This window comes from Paroedura picta, chromosome 7, assembly GCF_049243985.1.
Source record: "Paroedura picta isolate Pp20150507F chromosome 7, Ppicta_v3.0, whole genome shotgun sequence".
Lineage (NCBI taxonomy): Eukaryota > Metazoa > Chordata > Lepidosauria > Squamata > Gekkonidae > Paroedura > Paroedura picta.
The window spans coordinates 92,513,960-92,528,183 of NC_135375.1; the positions used below are offsets into that span (position 1 = coordinate 92,513,960).

The window sequence follows — 14,224 nt, forward strand, 5'->3', positions numbered from 1 at the left end:
CGAACTTCAGAGCCTAACTAGAATTCCCCCCCAAAAGGCATGGCAACCGCACCGATGGAGGTGCAGTTTCCAAGGCTGAACTCTCAGGGCGGCCATTTTAATCACTCCCATCACACCAATGCAGAGCAGCCCAGGGCTTCCTCAGACAGGGAGGCTGTTGAAATGCAGACTGACTCCAGCAACTGGTAATGTAACCACAAGCTGCCCTTCATTCCCCCTCCTCCTGCTATGAGGGAGATGACTGATTGGGGCTGGGGAGAAGAGCCTCCTGGCCAACTAAAGCCGGCCTTTACCAGAGCATGTTCAATCCCCTGACGGTGAGGGTGGAGAAAGAAAGAAAAGTACCTCAGAGGAAAAGTAAATCCCCCTCGGCTGAGGGGAGGGGCTCTGGTTCAGTGTAATAGCCTGTGCTCGCGTACAGGTGAAAGGATTTGTGAGGTAAAAAAACACACCCGTCTAAAGGGTCGAGGGAGTCCATGCCAGTTGGAGCGGATGAGGGTCCAACTGGCATGTGAGGGTCTCAGGGCCTGACTCAAGCGAGAGCCACCCTAAGCACAGTCAGCCGCCATAGATTCAAAACTGCCTCAAAGGGCTGAGGGCCTGTCTGCTGATGAGGGGGAGCTGAATCAGGCCCTGTGGCTTAAGCAAAGACCACTGATACTTTTAGCCGAGTTCCTGGTAGTACTAGTGCAGTATCGTGAACAACAAAACACGTCAGTTTGCCCCAACTTAAGAAAGGTTTTTATTTGGCTCTCTGGCCCATTCTCTCTCTCTGGCTGGGCCTTCTTGCAGTCGGCCTCTCTGGCAGACTGCTCAGCTACAGACTGCCAAATAGGAGCCCTACAGGGTCAAGGCAGTAACTTGCCCTCCTAGAGGCTACTTGTATGCATTACAACAGCTAGGTTCTTAAAACAGCAGATTTTCCTTGGAAGAATTACTGATCAACTTAAACACACCCCGGAGTGGTGCTGTGTAAACTGCAGGGGCTGAGGATAGTATAGGCTAAGGGGAACTAAAAAATCTCCTCTCCAGTCTAGGCATATTTTAAAAGTCTATCCCCAATATGCCAAAGATTAGGAGAGCGGGATAGATGAATTGCTGATCATATAAGAATAATGAAATCAAATTATATTCTTTGTCTCATTCTGCTGAGAATATTTTTACGGATTTTCTTTGAGCAGTCCCCATAACTACAATACAGATACCGGACTGGAATGCAGCAGATGTGAAGTGGATAAGTTTTCTGTGTTCCTGGTTGCAGTTGGTTAGTGAGTCAACAGACTATTTATTCTTGAGGTTGTCCATGTTTTTTTTAATTTTATATCTCACTCTGTTGGGACTGCCAGGATTCCAGAGTCAGAATCAGTGCTCTGTTGATATGTCCATCAGCCTTGTTGGCCAATACAAAGTTTGAGTTATTGTCATAGTGACACAGCAAACTGGTCCACTGCTCTTTGGTTTATTTTAGAAATGGTGTTTTTAACCTCATGCACAGGTAAGTCTTCTGTCATCCTTGCCATATAGAATTCAGAAGTGATCCACAGGTACGGCTTTGGAACCAAGTATAAGTAGTTCAGTGCTCGCCTTGGCAGTACATATATGAAAATTGGAGCTAGATAGAGATAGCCAGCCATGATCCCCATGCAAGGATGTCATGATATTTTTAAAGTGTTCAGTGCCTCCCCCTCAGTTATATAATTCCCTTCAGATTATGGGGAGTCCCAGAGTCAAGGATCTTCTTCCAGGACGTTAGAGATGAAGGATTAAAATAGCATGTAAAAGTTTGTTTTAACAGTCTCTGTTAGTGACTAAGAGAGTATCCGGTCCAATTTTTAAAGGATATTTTATGTCCCTCTGTTTACTTAAAATTGTTATCCCATGGAATTACATATTGGAGGGGTAAAAATACAATCACTAATTGATACAACCCATATTATTAGCAAATAGATGCCTGTCCTATAACACCAGACATCACTTTCGGTGTGGAATAGTTGAGGATGGAATCCTTACTACTGTTGATTGCTACTTCCGATAGTGGAATGTAAAGATCTGGGCTCCTTCCTATAAGTCGGAGATCTGCTGTTTGACAATAAGTGGTGCTTAGAACAGACACAATTTTACATCCTGTTATCAGCCCCTCCTTTATAGCTGGTGATCAACTTGCAGTTTTTTCTTGTCCTAATGCTAGGCAACATAAAGAGAAAATCTGGTATATCATAGAAGCCAGGAGAGTTTGCAAAGTGTTTTATTCATTTCATTTCATTTCATTTCATTTCATTTCATTTCATTTCATTTCATTTTATTTTATTTTATTTTATTTTATTTTATTTTATTTTATTTTATTTTATTTTATTTTATTTTATTTTATTTTATTTTATTTTATTTTAAACAGAACATGTTAGAAAAACTGACATTACTTATCTCAGTTTTCTTCCTTATTGGGACCAAACATGTTGGCTTAAATGAGAACATCGCTGAGACATAAATAAGAATTAGGAATTATTTGTACATTCCAGCCTCACTCCTTTAGGAGTGCAGCACAACATGGAGAGGCATGCCAAAAGGTTGAGGGTTGGTAAGGAGGCGACCCTCATTTTTATTACAGACTTATAAGGGCAGTCTGTATGGTTTTTGTCAGATGATACCCTCCACAGATGGGATATATATACAGCATGCTATGTAGCTTGAAGTCGAAGACCCACCAGGGACTTAGCACACTGCTCTGATAGGTCCCAATCAAGATGTCCTCCTGACTCAGAGGGAGAACTACCATTGGGTACTCACCAAAAAGGGTCCTTCTCCTCTGAGGACAGGAGGACATCTTGCCCCTCCCAGTACAATGTCATTATGAAATTATTTAGCCTACTGCAGACTACTGGTATACATATATTTGTTATGTTATGTTTAATTTAGTCCACCCTGTTTTTTAATACATCTCCCGTTGCTGGGAGTTAACTGTTAAGTGTTGATCACTATGTACTTACCTCCTTTTACTAGTTTAAGGAGGTACTCCACCAAGGAGATAGGAAGCAGAAGAATTTTAGTCCTGCCTCCCAGAGAGTGGGAGATAGGGAATCACCCAATCAAGTTTTCCTCCTGTCCTCAGAGGAGAAGGACCTTTTTTGGTGAGTAACCAATGGTCGTTTGCCACTTAGGAGAAATCTAATACACTTGAACTGAAAGTCCACAATCCTGTTCTTTTGCAGACTAATGAGTGTGGGAGGTGTTTCCCCTCCTCCCATGGCACCTTCACTAGTTTCCACTGAGTTAGTTGTTGGATGGCAGATAAGCCCTGATCCTGGCTCTTAGAGATTGGAAATGAGTTTGTAGCACAGCAGTCTGGTGTGGTGTCTGGGAGCCACTAGGCCACTCACATCACAGAGGAGTAAGCTTCTTCAAAGGCATGCTTAGAAGGCCTGTTATATAGGACTTCAAAGGGTGGTATAAATGATATAAATGAGGGCAATGTTATCCATCAAATACTGAGAGAGGAGATTATTTCCATGTGACTTCTTTTGTGTGTGGGGAGGAAGAGAGGTAAAACCATAAAAGTAATTAATAAGATAAATCATTGATTCTTAAATAAATGATGCTCAGTTCTGTGCCATGTAGGGATTAACATGAATTCAGTAGGTTGATCATCATCTGCGATGCTCTTGAGCCTCTATGATATTAATAAAGAGGTGTGCAATAAAGGGCCAGGACGTCTGCTGAGAAGCCATTAGCTTCCAGTGCAGTAGAACCATTAAAGTTGCCAGCTCCGGGTGAAGAAATACCAGGATTCCATGGGGGTGGTGTGGGAAGGGAGCTCAGTGGAGTAAAATGCTATGGAGTCCACCTTCCAAAGCATCCATTTTCTACAGGGGAACTAAGCTCTTTAGTCTGGAGATGAGATATAATTCCAGGGGATTCCCAGGTGGCATCCCTAAGCACCAACAAGATTTTTTGAGTGATGGCCTTTTGAGAATCAAGCTCCTTTCATCACATATGGATCTATCTGAAGGGGCTGGATTTTTTTTTTGTTTTTTTGTAGTTAACATGTATTTAGTTGGGCTGGAATTAATCTACTTCTAGTATATTTTTATCCCATCTTTTGTCTAAGGAGTTTTTTTGGGGAGAGGGGGATATTGTCCTCTGTTCCTCTGTTTGTATCACTGCAACAACCCTGTGAAGTAGGTTAGGCTGAGACCAACGGACTGAAGGCACAGAGTGGATGTCAAACTAGGATTTGGGTATTTCAGGTTCAAGTCTCCACTTTGCCATGGAAGCTGGCTAATTGGCTTTGGGCCAGTCGCTTTTTCTCAGCCTGACCTACCCCACTGTAATAGTGCTAAGTTTGGAACAGAGATGGGGAGAATAATATTATCTTTGCCCCCCCCCTTGGAGATGAAAACTAGGATATGTATGAAAGAATAGTCACACTGGGAATATGTACCCAGGTCTTCTAGGCCCTAGTCTAACCATGTAGCCGTTACATTACGATGGCTCTGGTACAGAGAAACTAGGTGGCAGGCTTGTTTACTCCCTAGACACAAGATGGCTAGAGATTTAATGCTGGCCCCTAGGAATGTGGGGTTTGTTTGGTCTAGTCTTGTGCATGGCTTGCCCCTAGGAATTTGAAAAATTTTACAGCTCTGGATTAAAAGAAATGAAAACAGAAGTCTCTGGTTCCTAACCAGACTCTCCAGCATTCACAGGCTCCACCATAATACCCTGAGAACTTTCCCAAGAGAGCTGTCTAGCCACTGTTTAGAAACAGGTTGCTGTACTCCATGGACCTTTCTTTGATTCAGGAGGACAGTTCTTACCTTCAGAAATATACCTTGGTTTTCTTTCCATGGGATCCCCCCCCCCCAATTACCCCATGTATATCCTGTAATAATTTGTCTGAGGACCTCTCCAAAGTATACATAGGGATGTCCTATTTATTTTATCCTTGCCACAACCTGGTGGGGAAGGAGTAGGTTGAGGGAAACTGGGTTGGCCCAATATGGGAGAACCTTGATCATAGATTTTTAATGGTCAACTGCTATACTGCAGTTCAGTTCATGTAACAACAAATCATGAGTTCACATTACAGGAGTGAGCTTTGGAAATCCTTGGACTCACCGCTTGTCTTTTATAAAATAATACTAAGGGCCAAGTCCGATGCATTAAGGCAGTGGTCCCCAACCCCCGGTCCGCGGCCCGGTGCCAGGCTGCAAAGGCCTCGGCGCTGGGCCGCGGCTCCCTCTTCCCGCCCCCCCCCACAGCGAGAAGCTCGCCAGGCTGCGAGCAAATCGGCTGCCGAAGCGGCCAATCAGCTAACGGCCCGGCAAGCTTCTTGCTTTGGGAGGTGGCGGGAAGAGAAGCTTGCTGGGCCGCAAGCTAATCGGCCGCTTCGGTGGCCGATTTCCTTGCGGCCTGGAGGGGCGGGGAGAGGGAGCCGTGGCCGCCGGCATGCCGGCGGCGCAAACGCGCACACGCAGACTTGCCGCGCATGCGCGTTTGCGTCCGGGGGCGCAAACACGCACTCACGGCAAGTCCGCACATGCGCGTTTGTGCCGGGGCTGCCGTGCATGAATGGGGCCCCGGGTCGCCCTCTCCCCGCACCCTGGCGCAGCGGTCCGCAGCCTAAGAAAGGTTGCGGACCACTGCATTAAGGAATACAATGGGCGCTAGATTAGGGGGATAAAGTGGAAGAACTCTATGGACGGTCTCCCGCTCCCCCCAGGACCTGGAAAGGCTGCAAGCAACTGTTAGGGAACTCACCACCAGGAGCAGCTCTCACACGGCAGGGATCTGCAGCCTCCAAGCCTCAGAGGGAAGTGGAAGGAGGAGAGGGTAGTCAGGGGATGGGAACGGAAGGAGATGGGCTGGCCCCTGGATAGACAGGCAAGCCAGTTGAAGGAGGAGGCACTCAGGGGTGGGATAGCCACCGTGAGTGGGTGTTAAGCACTGAGTGGCACTTAAGCCATGAGACATTCTCCTCCTCCAAGGCCTTACCAGAAATATATAGTGGAACAGGATAGGCTTAGCAGATCCTGTTATTCTTAACACCTTCCCCATCCTCTTTTAGTATTGTTTCCTTCAAGTAGAGTCTTTTCAGCTTTCAATGCAGTAATTAATATTTTGATGGTAAATCTTTTTGCCCCTCAAGAAATTAAAAATGCAAGGCTCTCAGATTTTGATAATGGTCTTCTTTAATGTTGTCAGCTAATATATTGTTGTTGTTGTTAGGTGCGAAGTCATGTCTGACCCATCGCGACCCTATGGACAATGATCCTCCAGGTCTTCCTGCCCTCTACCATATATATGCTTATGTAATCTCAAAGTGGAAAATTTTGTATTTAAAAGTAATAACTGTCCATTTTTTTTACAGCATTTAGGAATCTTGTTATTTTGTAGTTTACACACAGAAATGAGTACTTCTACTATTGTTTGAGCTTCAGGGTTCAAATGGGCAATGTCAAAAGTGTGAGAGAGTGTTTTCTCTTTGATTCCAGGCTTGGGGTGTGGCGTCAACAAATAGATTAGAATATTTCCTGATAGCTAGTTTCTGTGTAATTTGTAGTAGCTTGTTGTACAGGCTAAGTGAGACCCTCTTCCAACACATACCATGGTTAGCATGGAAACATCTGTACTGGAGGGCATCTTCAGTCTCAGTTGCTTGAGAAATCCGTGGCACACTAGGTTTCCCATCTTGGGTCCTTGTAGAAGTAATCCAGCTTCTCTGGATTTCGTCTTTTCCATATGAAGTCAGGCAGCAGGGTTTTTTCGGCCAGGTGTAATGAAATAATTATGAGGACATTTTCCAGGACAGATAAGATTTTAGGTAGGATCACTCATGTTGAAGCCAGCAATTCTGCTGAACCAAGAGTTTTCTTCTTAGAATAAACTGTTTCTGTCAGCCTTTCTTAACGTTCGCCTACAATATAATTGTTTCCCAATTGACTTTCTGCCTCTGAAGTTATAAAAATGCTCAGATAACAAATAGGTTTTTTCCAGCCTGTGACAAATCATTTTAGATCATAATTGAAATGAATGTCTAGAAGTTTGGTTCTAGTTCTGTTTAATTTATTCCCTGAGATGCTGCTGTATGAATCAAAATGTCCTAGAACACAGTTTAATGAAATTGTGGGATCTCTTAGAGAGGGCACCTCATCATCTGTGTAAAGATTCATTTTAATTTAGCCTCATTCACTCAAATGCACTTAATTTCCTGCCCTTACTAAGGCATCTAATGGTTCAGTACTTATTTCAAATATTAATGCTTGCTGGCGGCAGCTCTGTTAGTTCTCCTATATAGGGGAAATTTTGATGTTATTATTTAGTTGTATGCGGCAACATTTGGGCATTCTTTACCTCCAATCCCTGATTTTGGGAGCTACGTAAGAGCATACCTATGAGATTTTGGGGCAGAGATCCGCTCCCCCCCCCCACACACAGTTGCGTTGCTCGTTGATACTCCCTTAGACTGGATTTTGATTAGGGACCAGGCAGCAGAATTCAGTCATGAAATCAACTTGAATGGGATTTTTAGATTTATGGTTTTGGAATATTATTTATTATTTTATTTTCCTTTGTTTATTGCCCTCTTTCTTATTGAGACTTTAGGTGGATTGGATGGCATGGGTCCCACAGAGTGTTTCCGTGACTTTCTCCCGAACAGGGGGGGGGGGAGCTGCTGTGAGACAGGGGATCTAAACCAATGTATTTACATTGTTAGATTTACTCATGGAGGCTATTTTTGTCAAGGTTATTTAGAAGACAATTGCAGCTGCTTAGGGAATTTTGGGGTTAAATGCCAGGATAGAAAAATAAGAATAAATGCTTATCGGTGCGTGGCCCTTTAAACCTCCTTAGTTCTCCTGGCCTCACAATTTCCATTTTTATCATACTTATAATTCAGATTCATCTTCCTTCTTTTCTATGCTTGTTTCTCTTTACCATTATCAGCCATGTGTGTTTATGTGTGTATGAATGATGTGGATAGGTTTGCCAATCTCCAGGTAGGGCCTGGAGCTCTCTGAGAACTACAATTCCATCTCCAGTCCTCAGAGGTCAGTTTTCTCTGATGAAAATGGCAGATTCAAGAGATCAAACTCTGGGATATATTGTAGATTCTAGCTGAAATCCCTCCTCACAGTCTCTCCTCCACAGGCACCAGGGATTCCCTAGGCTGTATTTGGTAACCCTAGCCATCGCCAAGTTTCCCACAGTGCCCTTTTGCCACTGCCATGTCTACCCCAAACAGAAGATGGTTTTGAGAGCATCCCTAATCTTTCTCCACAGGAAAATCTCATCCGTAGGCAAACACAATGAACAGCTCTTGGCATGAACTCTAGATCTCATTTACATAGGGGGGGGGCAGGGAAACCACACAAGTAAGGAACATAATTTGCTTGTGATACAACTGCTGCATCACATCATGGAAGAGTCTGGATTGGCTGGCAGGTAGTCCTTTGGGTTGTATGCGGGGGTGGGGGGGTGGGCAACGGTAGGTGGAAATCCAAGCCACTTGTGTGTGACAGTGACAGAGGAGGGCTTTCCAATTTCTTAGGGATTTCTAGTGTACAAAAAGACAGGGAACACTAGCTTCTGGGATGTCCCGGGGACTTAAACTCAAAAGGATTTTGCCAGCTAGCCACTTTGCGAGTTTGAAAGGAAAACAGAAAAAGATGGACCTATTGGGCTTTGGGTGTTGTTTGAGGGGGATGAAAAAACATGGAGATGTTGATGTGGAGCGCCGGATCATAGGTTCAAACAGGTATGTACCCTTATACTGTCTGAGAACAGTGATGGAGGGAAGCAACTTAGCCCCCATTGTCAGGTGTGAAAATATGGCCTTAGACGGGGTTAGTTATTTTCATTGAGGGTGACTCTTTAAGAAGGCAAGGGCCACTGACCCAAAGAAACTGCAACTTGGGCTGTAGCTTATGATGATCTCCCAACTTTGCTGGGTAGGAAATGGATACCTCAGACTTGCTGAGCCTGTGAGCATTTTGCAATCCGGTGGTGGTCACCATTCCTAAAGGGAGCTAGGGCCAGTCAAAGAAGGTTCCACAAAAATGTTGGGTGGAGCCTAAGCCAAGCTGTTCTCCTGTGGCAGAGGCAGCCATTTCCAACTGGGGGCTTCCTGCAATCACAGAGGTGACGCCTCCTGGCCTCTTTTGAAGCTCCCCCCTCCGAGCTCCAGTGCAATGGGGAAAAGCTAGGATTGGTTCTTTCCTTGGGCGTAGAGGTGCTTTGGGGGAGAAGTCAGGGAACCTTGTAATTTTTGACATATGAATCTGTAAATTTGCCTTTTGATCACTGGTACATCGAACCCAGTTTCATCCAAGTCATTTCCCATGCAGGCACTGATCTGACCAATGCTGACAAAGTCCATTCTGCCTTTTGCTCTAATAAAGGAAAGCCAGTGTGGTGCTGTAGTTAAGAGCAGCGGCCTCTAATCTGGCGAACCTGGTTTGATTGCCCACTCCCTCACATGCAGCCAGGTGGGTAACCTTGGGCTAGTCACAGTTCTGTTAGACCTGTTTTCACAGAGCAGTTTCACTCAGAGCTCTCTTGGCTTCACTTATCTCACAGGGTGTCTGTTGGGAGAGGAAGAGAAGGTGATTGTCAGCCACTTTGAGCCTCCTTCAGGTAGTGAAAAGCAGGATGTATAAACCAACTTCTTCTTTGAATGCCACCACACATGAAAAGTCTGTACAGAGGAGAAGTTTTTGCCCAGCCTGCTCATTTCAGAGCTCGTGTTGCAGGGAGCTTCTCCATTTAAAGGAGCATTTTAAAATGTGGCTCCCCCACTCTAAGTTTGGAACAGCTCAAAACTTGGTTGCCTCTTTCGGCCGCATGTGCATACCAGGACTTAAAAAGAACTGATTAAACCGATCAGCAGAAGGGTGAAAACGAGAGGCGCCAGAGCTATTTGTGAGTAGGAGGTGGTGGCTGGGGACAAAATATAATAAAAATATAAACTGCACATTGATACCAACTGTAATCTCTCAGGAATGTCAATGTGATAGCTTACTCCTCATAAACAAGAGGCCTGGAGACCACTTCGAGTTTATGTCTCAATAAATAAGTTTGTCTTTAAGACGCCTAATCTGTTTTTGCTGCGACAGGCTTAACAGGCCCCCCCACATGGGTAGCCCTGCTTCTAGGAAGTGTGCCCCTGATGGGATGCTCGTCGCCGCCATGTCCCAGCTCTGAGTTTTCATAATGACCAGGCTGGTCTCTGTTGAAGACAGACTACTGGCATGCATGATCTTATCAATAGGTCTAAGATTGCCAAGTGACCACCTGATCAGTTACCAGATCAGGAGGATTCAAAGCCAGGGGAAAAAAAAACATGACTTCAAAGCCTTGCCTTCTGGCCACACCCTGTAAACCAGCTGAGCCACAAGAAGGTTGTTGGTTTCCAGCTGTTGCTGGGCTGCCGTCCTGCTGTTACAGGATTGTCTCTTGGATCCTCTGGGGACCTTGCTATTGGAAGTCAGAGAGGGGAAGAGGGAAAGGTTCAAAGATGTGGGGCCATGGCTTAGTAGGAAAGTGTGTGATTTGCATGCAAAAATCTAAAGTTCAGTCCTTGGGGTCTCCACGTTAAAAGATAAAGTGTCAAACAGTAGATTATGGAAAAGAACTTGGCCTGAGACCATGCAGAGGAAGTAGGGTCCAGGCTAAATTCCCATGTTGATTTGAAATAACCAGCCAGATTTTGGGCTGCGGGTCTTTGTTATATAGTGTGGTATTTTTCTTAGTTGCTGTTCTCATTTTGAGTGGGGAGAAGAGGATGTTTGTATAGGAACTAGCCATTTCTCCTTTTGCTTGAGGGGATTTGGCATACAGAAAGTGGAATCTCACCACAAGCGTAAAAGATGCAGTTGGATGCTTTTGGATGCAGTTGGACAGATACTTAAAAAAATAAGCCTCAGTATCACATCAGCAGACTATGAGATGACTGGCTAGAATGCAGAGTCATTTCTATCATGACAGTTTCTCCAGATAGGGCCCTTTCATTTCTTCCAAGCTTAGACTTCAAATGGGTGAGCCTTCAACATTTCGATTCAAGAAGGATTTTTTTAATTGCATTTTGACCTCTCACTGGAAGTACTTTTCAAAATTATTGATTTGATTTGTATGTTTTTAACCTAATCTGTCTTCTAAGGATTTTAGGGCAGCATATATGGTTCTCCCCCTTCCTCCATTTTATCTTCAGGACATCCTACAAGGTAGGCTAGGCTCAGAGACTGGCACTTCTGGGTCACCCAGTTAATTTCATGGTGAGTGGGGGGTTTTGACCCCGAGCCTCCTGTGCCCATGTCACACTGGCTCTCAATAGTCTTGTTTTCCTGAATTGCTGAACCTAAGAGGTGTATTAAAAAGAGATTCTTTATTCTTCTGCCTTCTCTGTGCTCAAACCTCAACATAGTTAAGAACTGACTGGATGGGTCAGCATTTTTTTTGGAGGGAGTGGGTGGGTCCTGAAAGCTATTCCAGATGGCAATCCTGCACTCAAATGACATCTTGTATGCTCTCTCTAGGATGGATTTCTTGCCAAAATGACATTATTATTAAGGTCCCATTGTTTTCAGTTGCCAGTCTGCAAAAATATTGTATCTCAAAGAGGATTAGATGAGCATACTGATGCTCTCCTAAGAAACTTCTGTATGATACAATCTTTGTAACATGCTCTTCTTTTTGCTGTGAGAAATGTAATCGTCTCAGATAAAGATTAATCCTTTTCTCTCCCCCCCCCTCCCCAATTGCTCTGCTGTTCCATAGCAATGCAGGACTGGATGGCACAGCACCGGTAGAAGCTTCAGGGGACATGGGTAACAATGACTTTTTGGAAATAGAGGTGCACGAATACTCAAGTCAGGGTCTCATCAACGGCACTGGCAATGACAATGTGGAAGCTGCTGGAAGGCTGGCGGATCGCCTCTACCGTCTGGACAAATTCAAGCGGTCTGATGTAGCGATGTACCTGGGCAAAAAGTAGGTTCTGGCACATGGCTTTTCCCCCTAAGTGGTACGCCTGCAAAATGATACGATTAAATGATGGTTCGTTTTTAATAATGCATTTCATTTGTCCTTTCCCTTCTCTCTTCCTTTCTCGCTCTGTCTTTGTAGTAATGAATTCAGCAGACGTGTAGCTGAGGAATACCTTAAATTCTTCGATTTCACAGGCATGTCTTTGGATGTCTCCCTCAGGTATGCAATCGTCTTGCAAAACTTGTATGTCTTTGGGAAGGAGCAGGGTCCAGCAAACAGAGGGTGACCCTGAAAAGTCATCCATTGAGAACTCCATTCACCCCCTATTGTAGAGCTGTCTTGTACTACCCATTAGGACTGGCCAGAAGAGGAAAAGCGGTGGTGAAGTTGTGGCAGTCATCCTTAAAATGCCAACCTCTCCTTCAGGGCTCTGAATCAATCCTTGTGATTTTGGCTTCATGTAAATCCAAATGCTTCTCAGCCAGCCAGAGCCTGTGGAACTCCACCGGAAAAGGGGGGGGGGACAAGCCAGCCTCAGCTTTAGAAGGGTGAAGAAAACTTCCCCACCCCAATGGCTCTGGAAAGGAGTGTCAGCTTAGCCAGGCTTTATTTGACTTTTAGTTAGGGTTTGGGAATTAGCGTAGGGAAAAGAGCTTATTTTGGTGATACAAGTAACGATCCTGCTAAGGGCGTGCCGTTCATCACTGGTGTGTGCAGGTTCTGTGGAAGCGTGATTTGTATGGAAGGAGCAGCTTTGAACCTGCTGTGGTAATCTGGTTGGGGGGGGGATCAAATCTTCCTTCAGGATTTGTTTGTTTATTTTACTTGAGAGACGCTTTTACTATATATATAAGCTGTCCCCTCATAGTATTTACCTTAATAAACTATTTTCTGTTAAATAAATATTTCTTTTTCTTCTCCGTTTCTTGTCAAGTTAAATGTTCAAGGCAAAGTGAGCTCTGTGTGCCTCACATATAAGTACAGCGTTGGTCTAGAACAGTAGTTTTCAACCTTGGGGTCCCGACCCTAAGTGGCCTGGCCCCTTTTGTGGGGTCGTCAGGAGAGGTTGGTGGTGGCAGCGGTGGGTCGTGGTGGTGGTGACAGTGGCCACCGCTGGCAGAGCCATGGCGCTGGCCACCTCCATGCCACACCATGCGCTTGCACACGGACCCCCAACATGCCACCCCCATCGCTGTAGGGGTCATGGCATTGCGTCGGTTGAGAACCGCTAGTTTAGAAGGTTTCCAAATAACAGAGCTTTCTGGAGGGCGTAGCTTACATGCTACCACTCCTTTATTATGTCCCTCTTTTTAATCAATTGTAGATGGTTGAGGCTTAAAGAACCTATATGAGAGGCCAGACTGGGTATTCTTTGTACCAGAAACCTCAGAACCCCCCCCCCCCCCAATAGCGGCCACAGGATTCTTCAAAATTGTACCAACAGGCAATATCATTTCCAGTGGGGGAGGGGGGGAATGACTTCCAGCCTTAGCACAGGTAATTTCAAAGGCTTAATGTCTTTTCTGTATCTCTCTTTCTAGGACATTCATCAAAGCTTTTTCCCTTATTGGAGAAACTCAGGAAAGAGAGAGAGTTCTAACTCACTTCTCTAAGAGATACTACCAATGCAACCCAAAGGCCATCTCCACACAAGGTAATTTTATCCCACAGTTAATACAAGCTTGGAATTAATTATTCCCCTTCAGTCCATGAACCTGGGCATGCACCCTCTTACCTGCATTCTGAAGTGGTGAGACCTAAATCTGCTGATCTTTCAGCTTGTAATTAGAACAGTTCCTCATGAGCACAGGTGCTGTACTTGACATATGGGGCTCAGGTGGCAGCCGTTTATTGAAACCCACCTGACTGACTTCCCAGAAATTCCTAGAAATTGGATCAGATCAGATGCCTGCGTGTAACTCTACTCCATCAATGGATTTAGGGTGGCATAACTCTGTTCAGGGCTGCACTGTAAAACAATCTGAGGTCAGCTTATGACTGGCAGGAGGGTTGCCGATAGACCTGGTGTCCAGCCCCGGCTCCTACCAGAGTTATCCCAACCTCCCAACCTCCTTCTGGGAGAGATCAGTTGCCCCCAGATCTCCCCACCAAGAGCACCCACCAACTCACTAACGCAGCAACCAGTCGTGGCTGCCAAAGATGGCGTGCTGGCCCCAACTCTAGGACAGGGCTTGTCTAACAGCCAGCTAACGCAGCCACTCCAAGCCTTGGTGCTGGCCCAGGATTA

The 14,224-nt window shown here is 45.1% G+C and overlaps 1 protein-coding gene across 9 annotated transcripts in view; it reads left to right on the forward strand.

Moving 5' to 3' along the window:
* PSD3 (pleckstrin and Sec7 domain containing 3) overlaps window positions 1-14,224 on the forward strand; it is a 189,595-nt gene that overhangs the window by 61,526 nt on the left and 113,845 nt on the right. For 5 of the 9 annotated variants that reach the window (XR_013232652.1, XM_077345395.1, XM_077345394.1 and 2 more), the window contains 3 exons: window positions 11,767-11,979; window positions 12,115-12,195; window positions 13,518-13,630. Coding sequence is in view for 8 of the 9 variants with exons in the window: in XM_077345395.1 (XP_077201510.1) it covers window positions 11,767-11,979; window positions 12,115-12,195; window positions 13,518-13,630 (407 nt within the window). In the remaining variant the exon portion in view is untranslated. Of the gene's footprint in view, window positions 1-39; window positions 186-1,243; window positions 1,265-1,472; window positions 1,496-8,616; window positions 8,750-11,766; window positions 11,980-12,114; window positions 12,196-13,517; window positions 13,631-14,224 lie in introns of those variants that run through there. The other 4 variants (XM_077345397.1, XM_077345401.1, XM_077345399.1 and 1 more) reach the window with 4 other exon arrangements.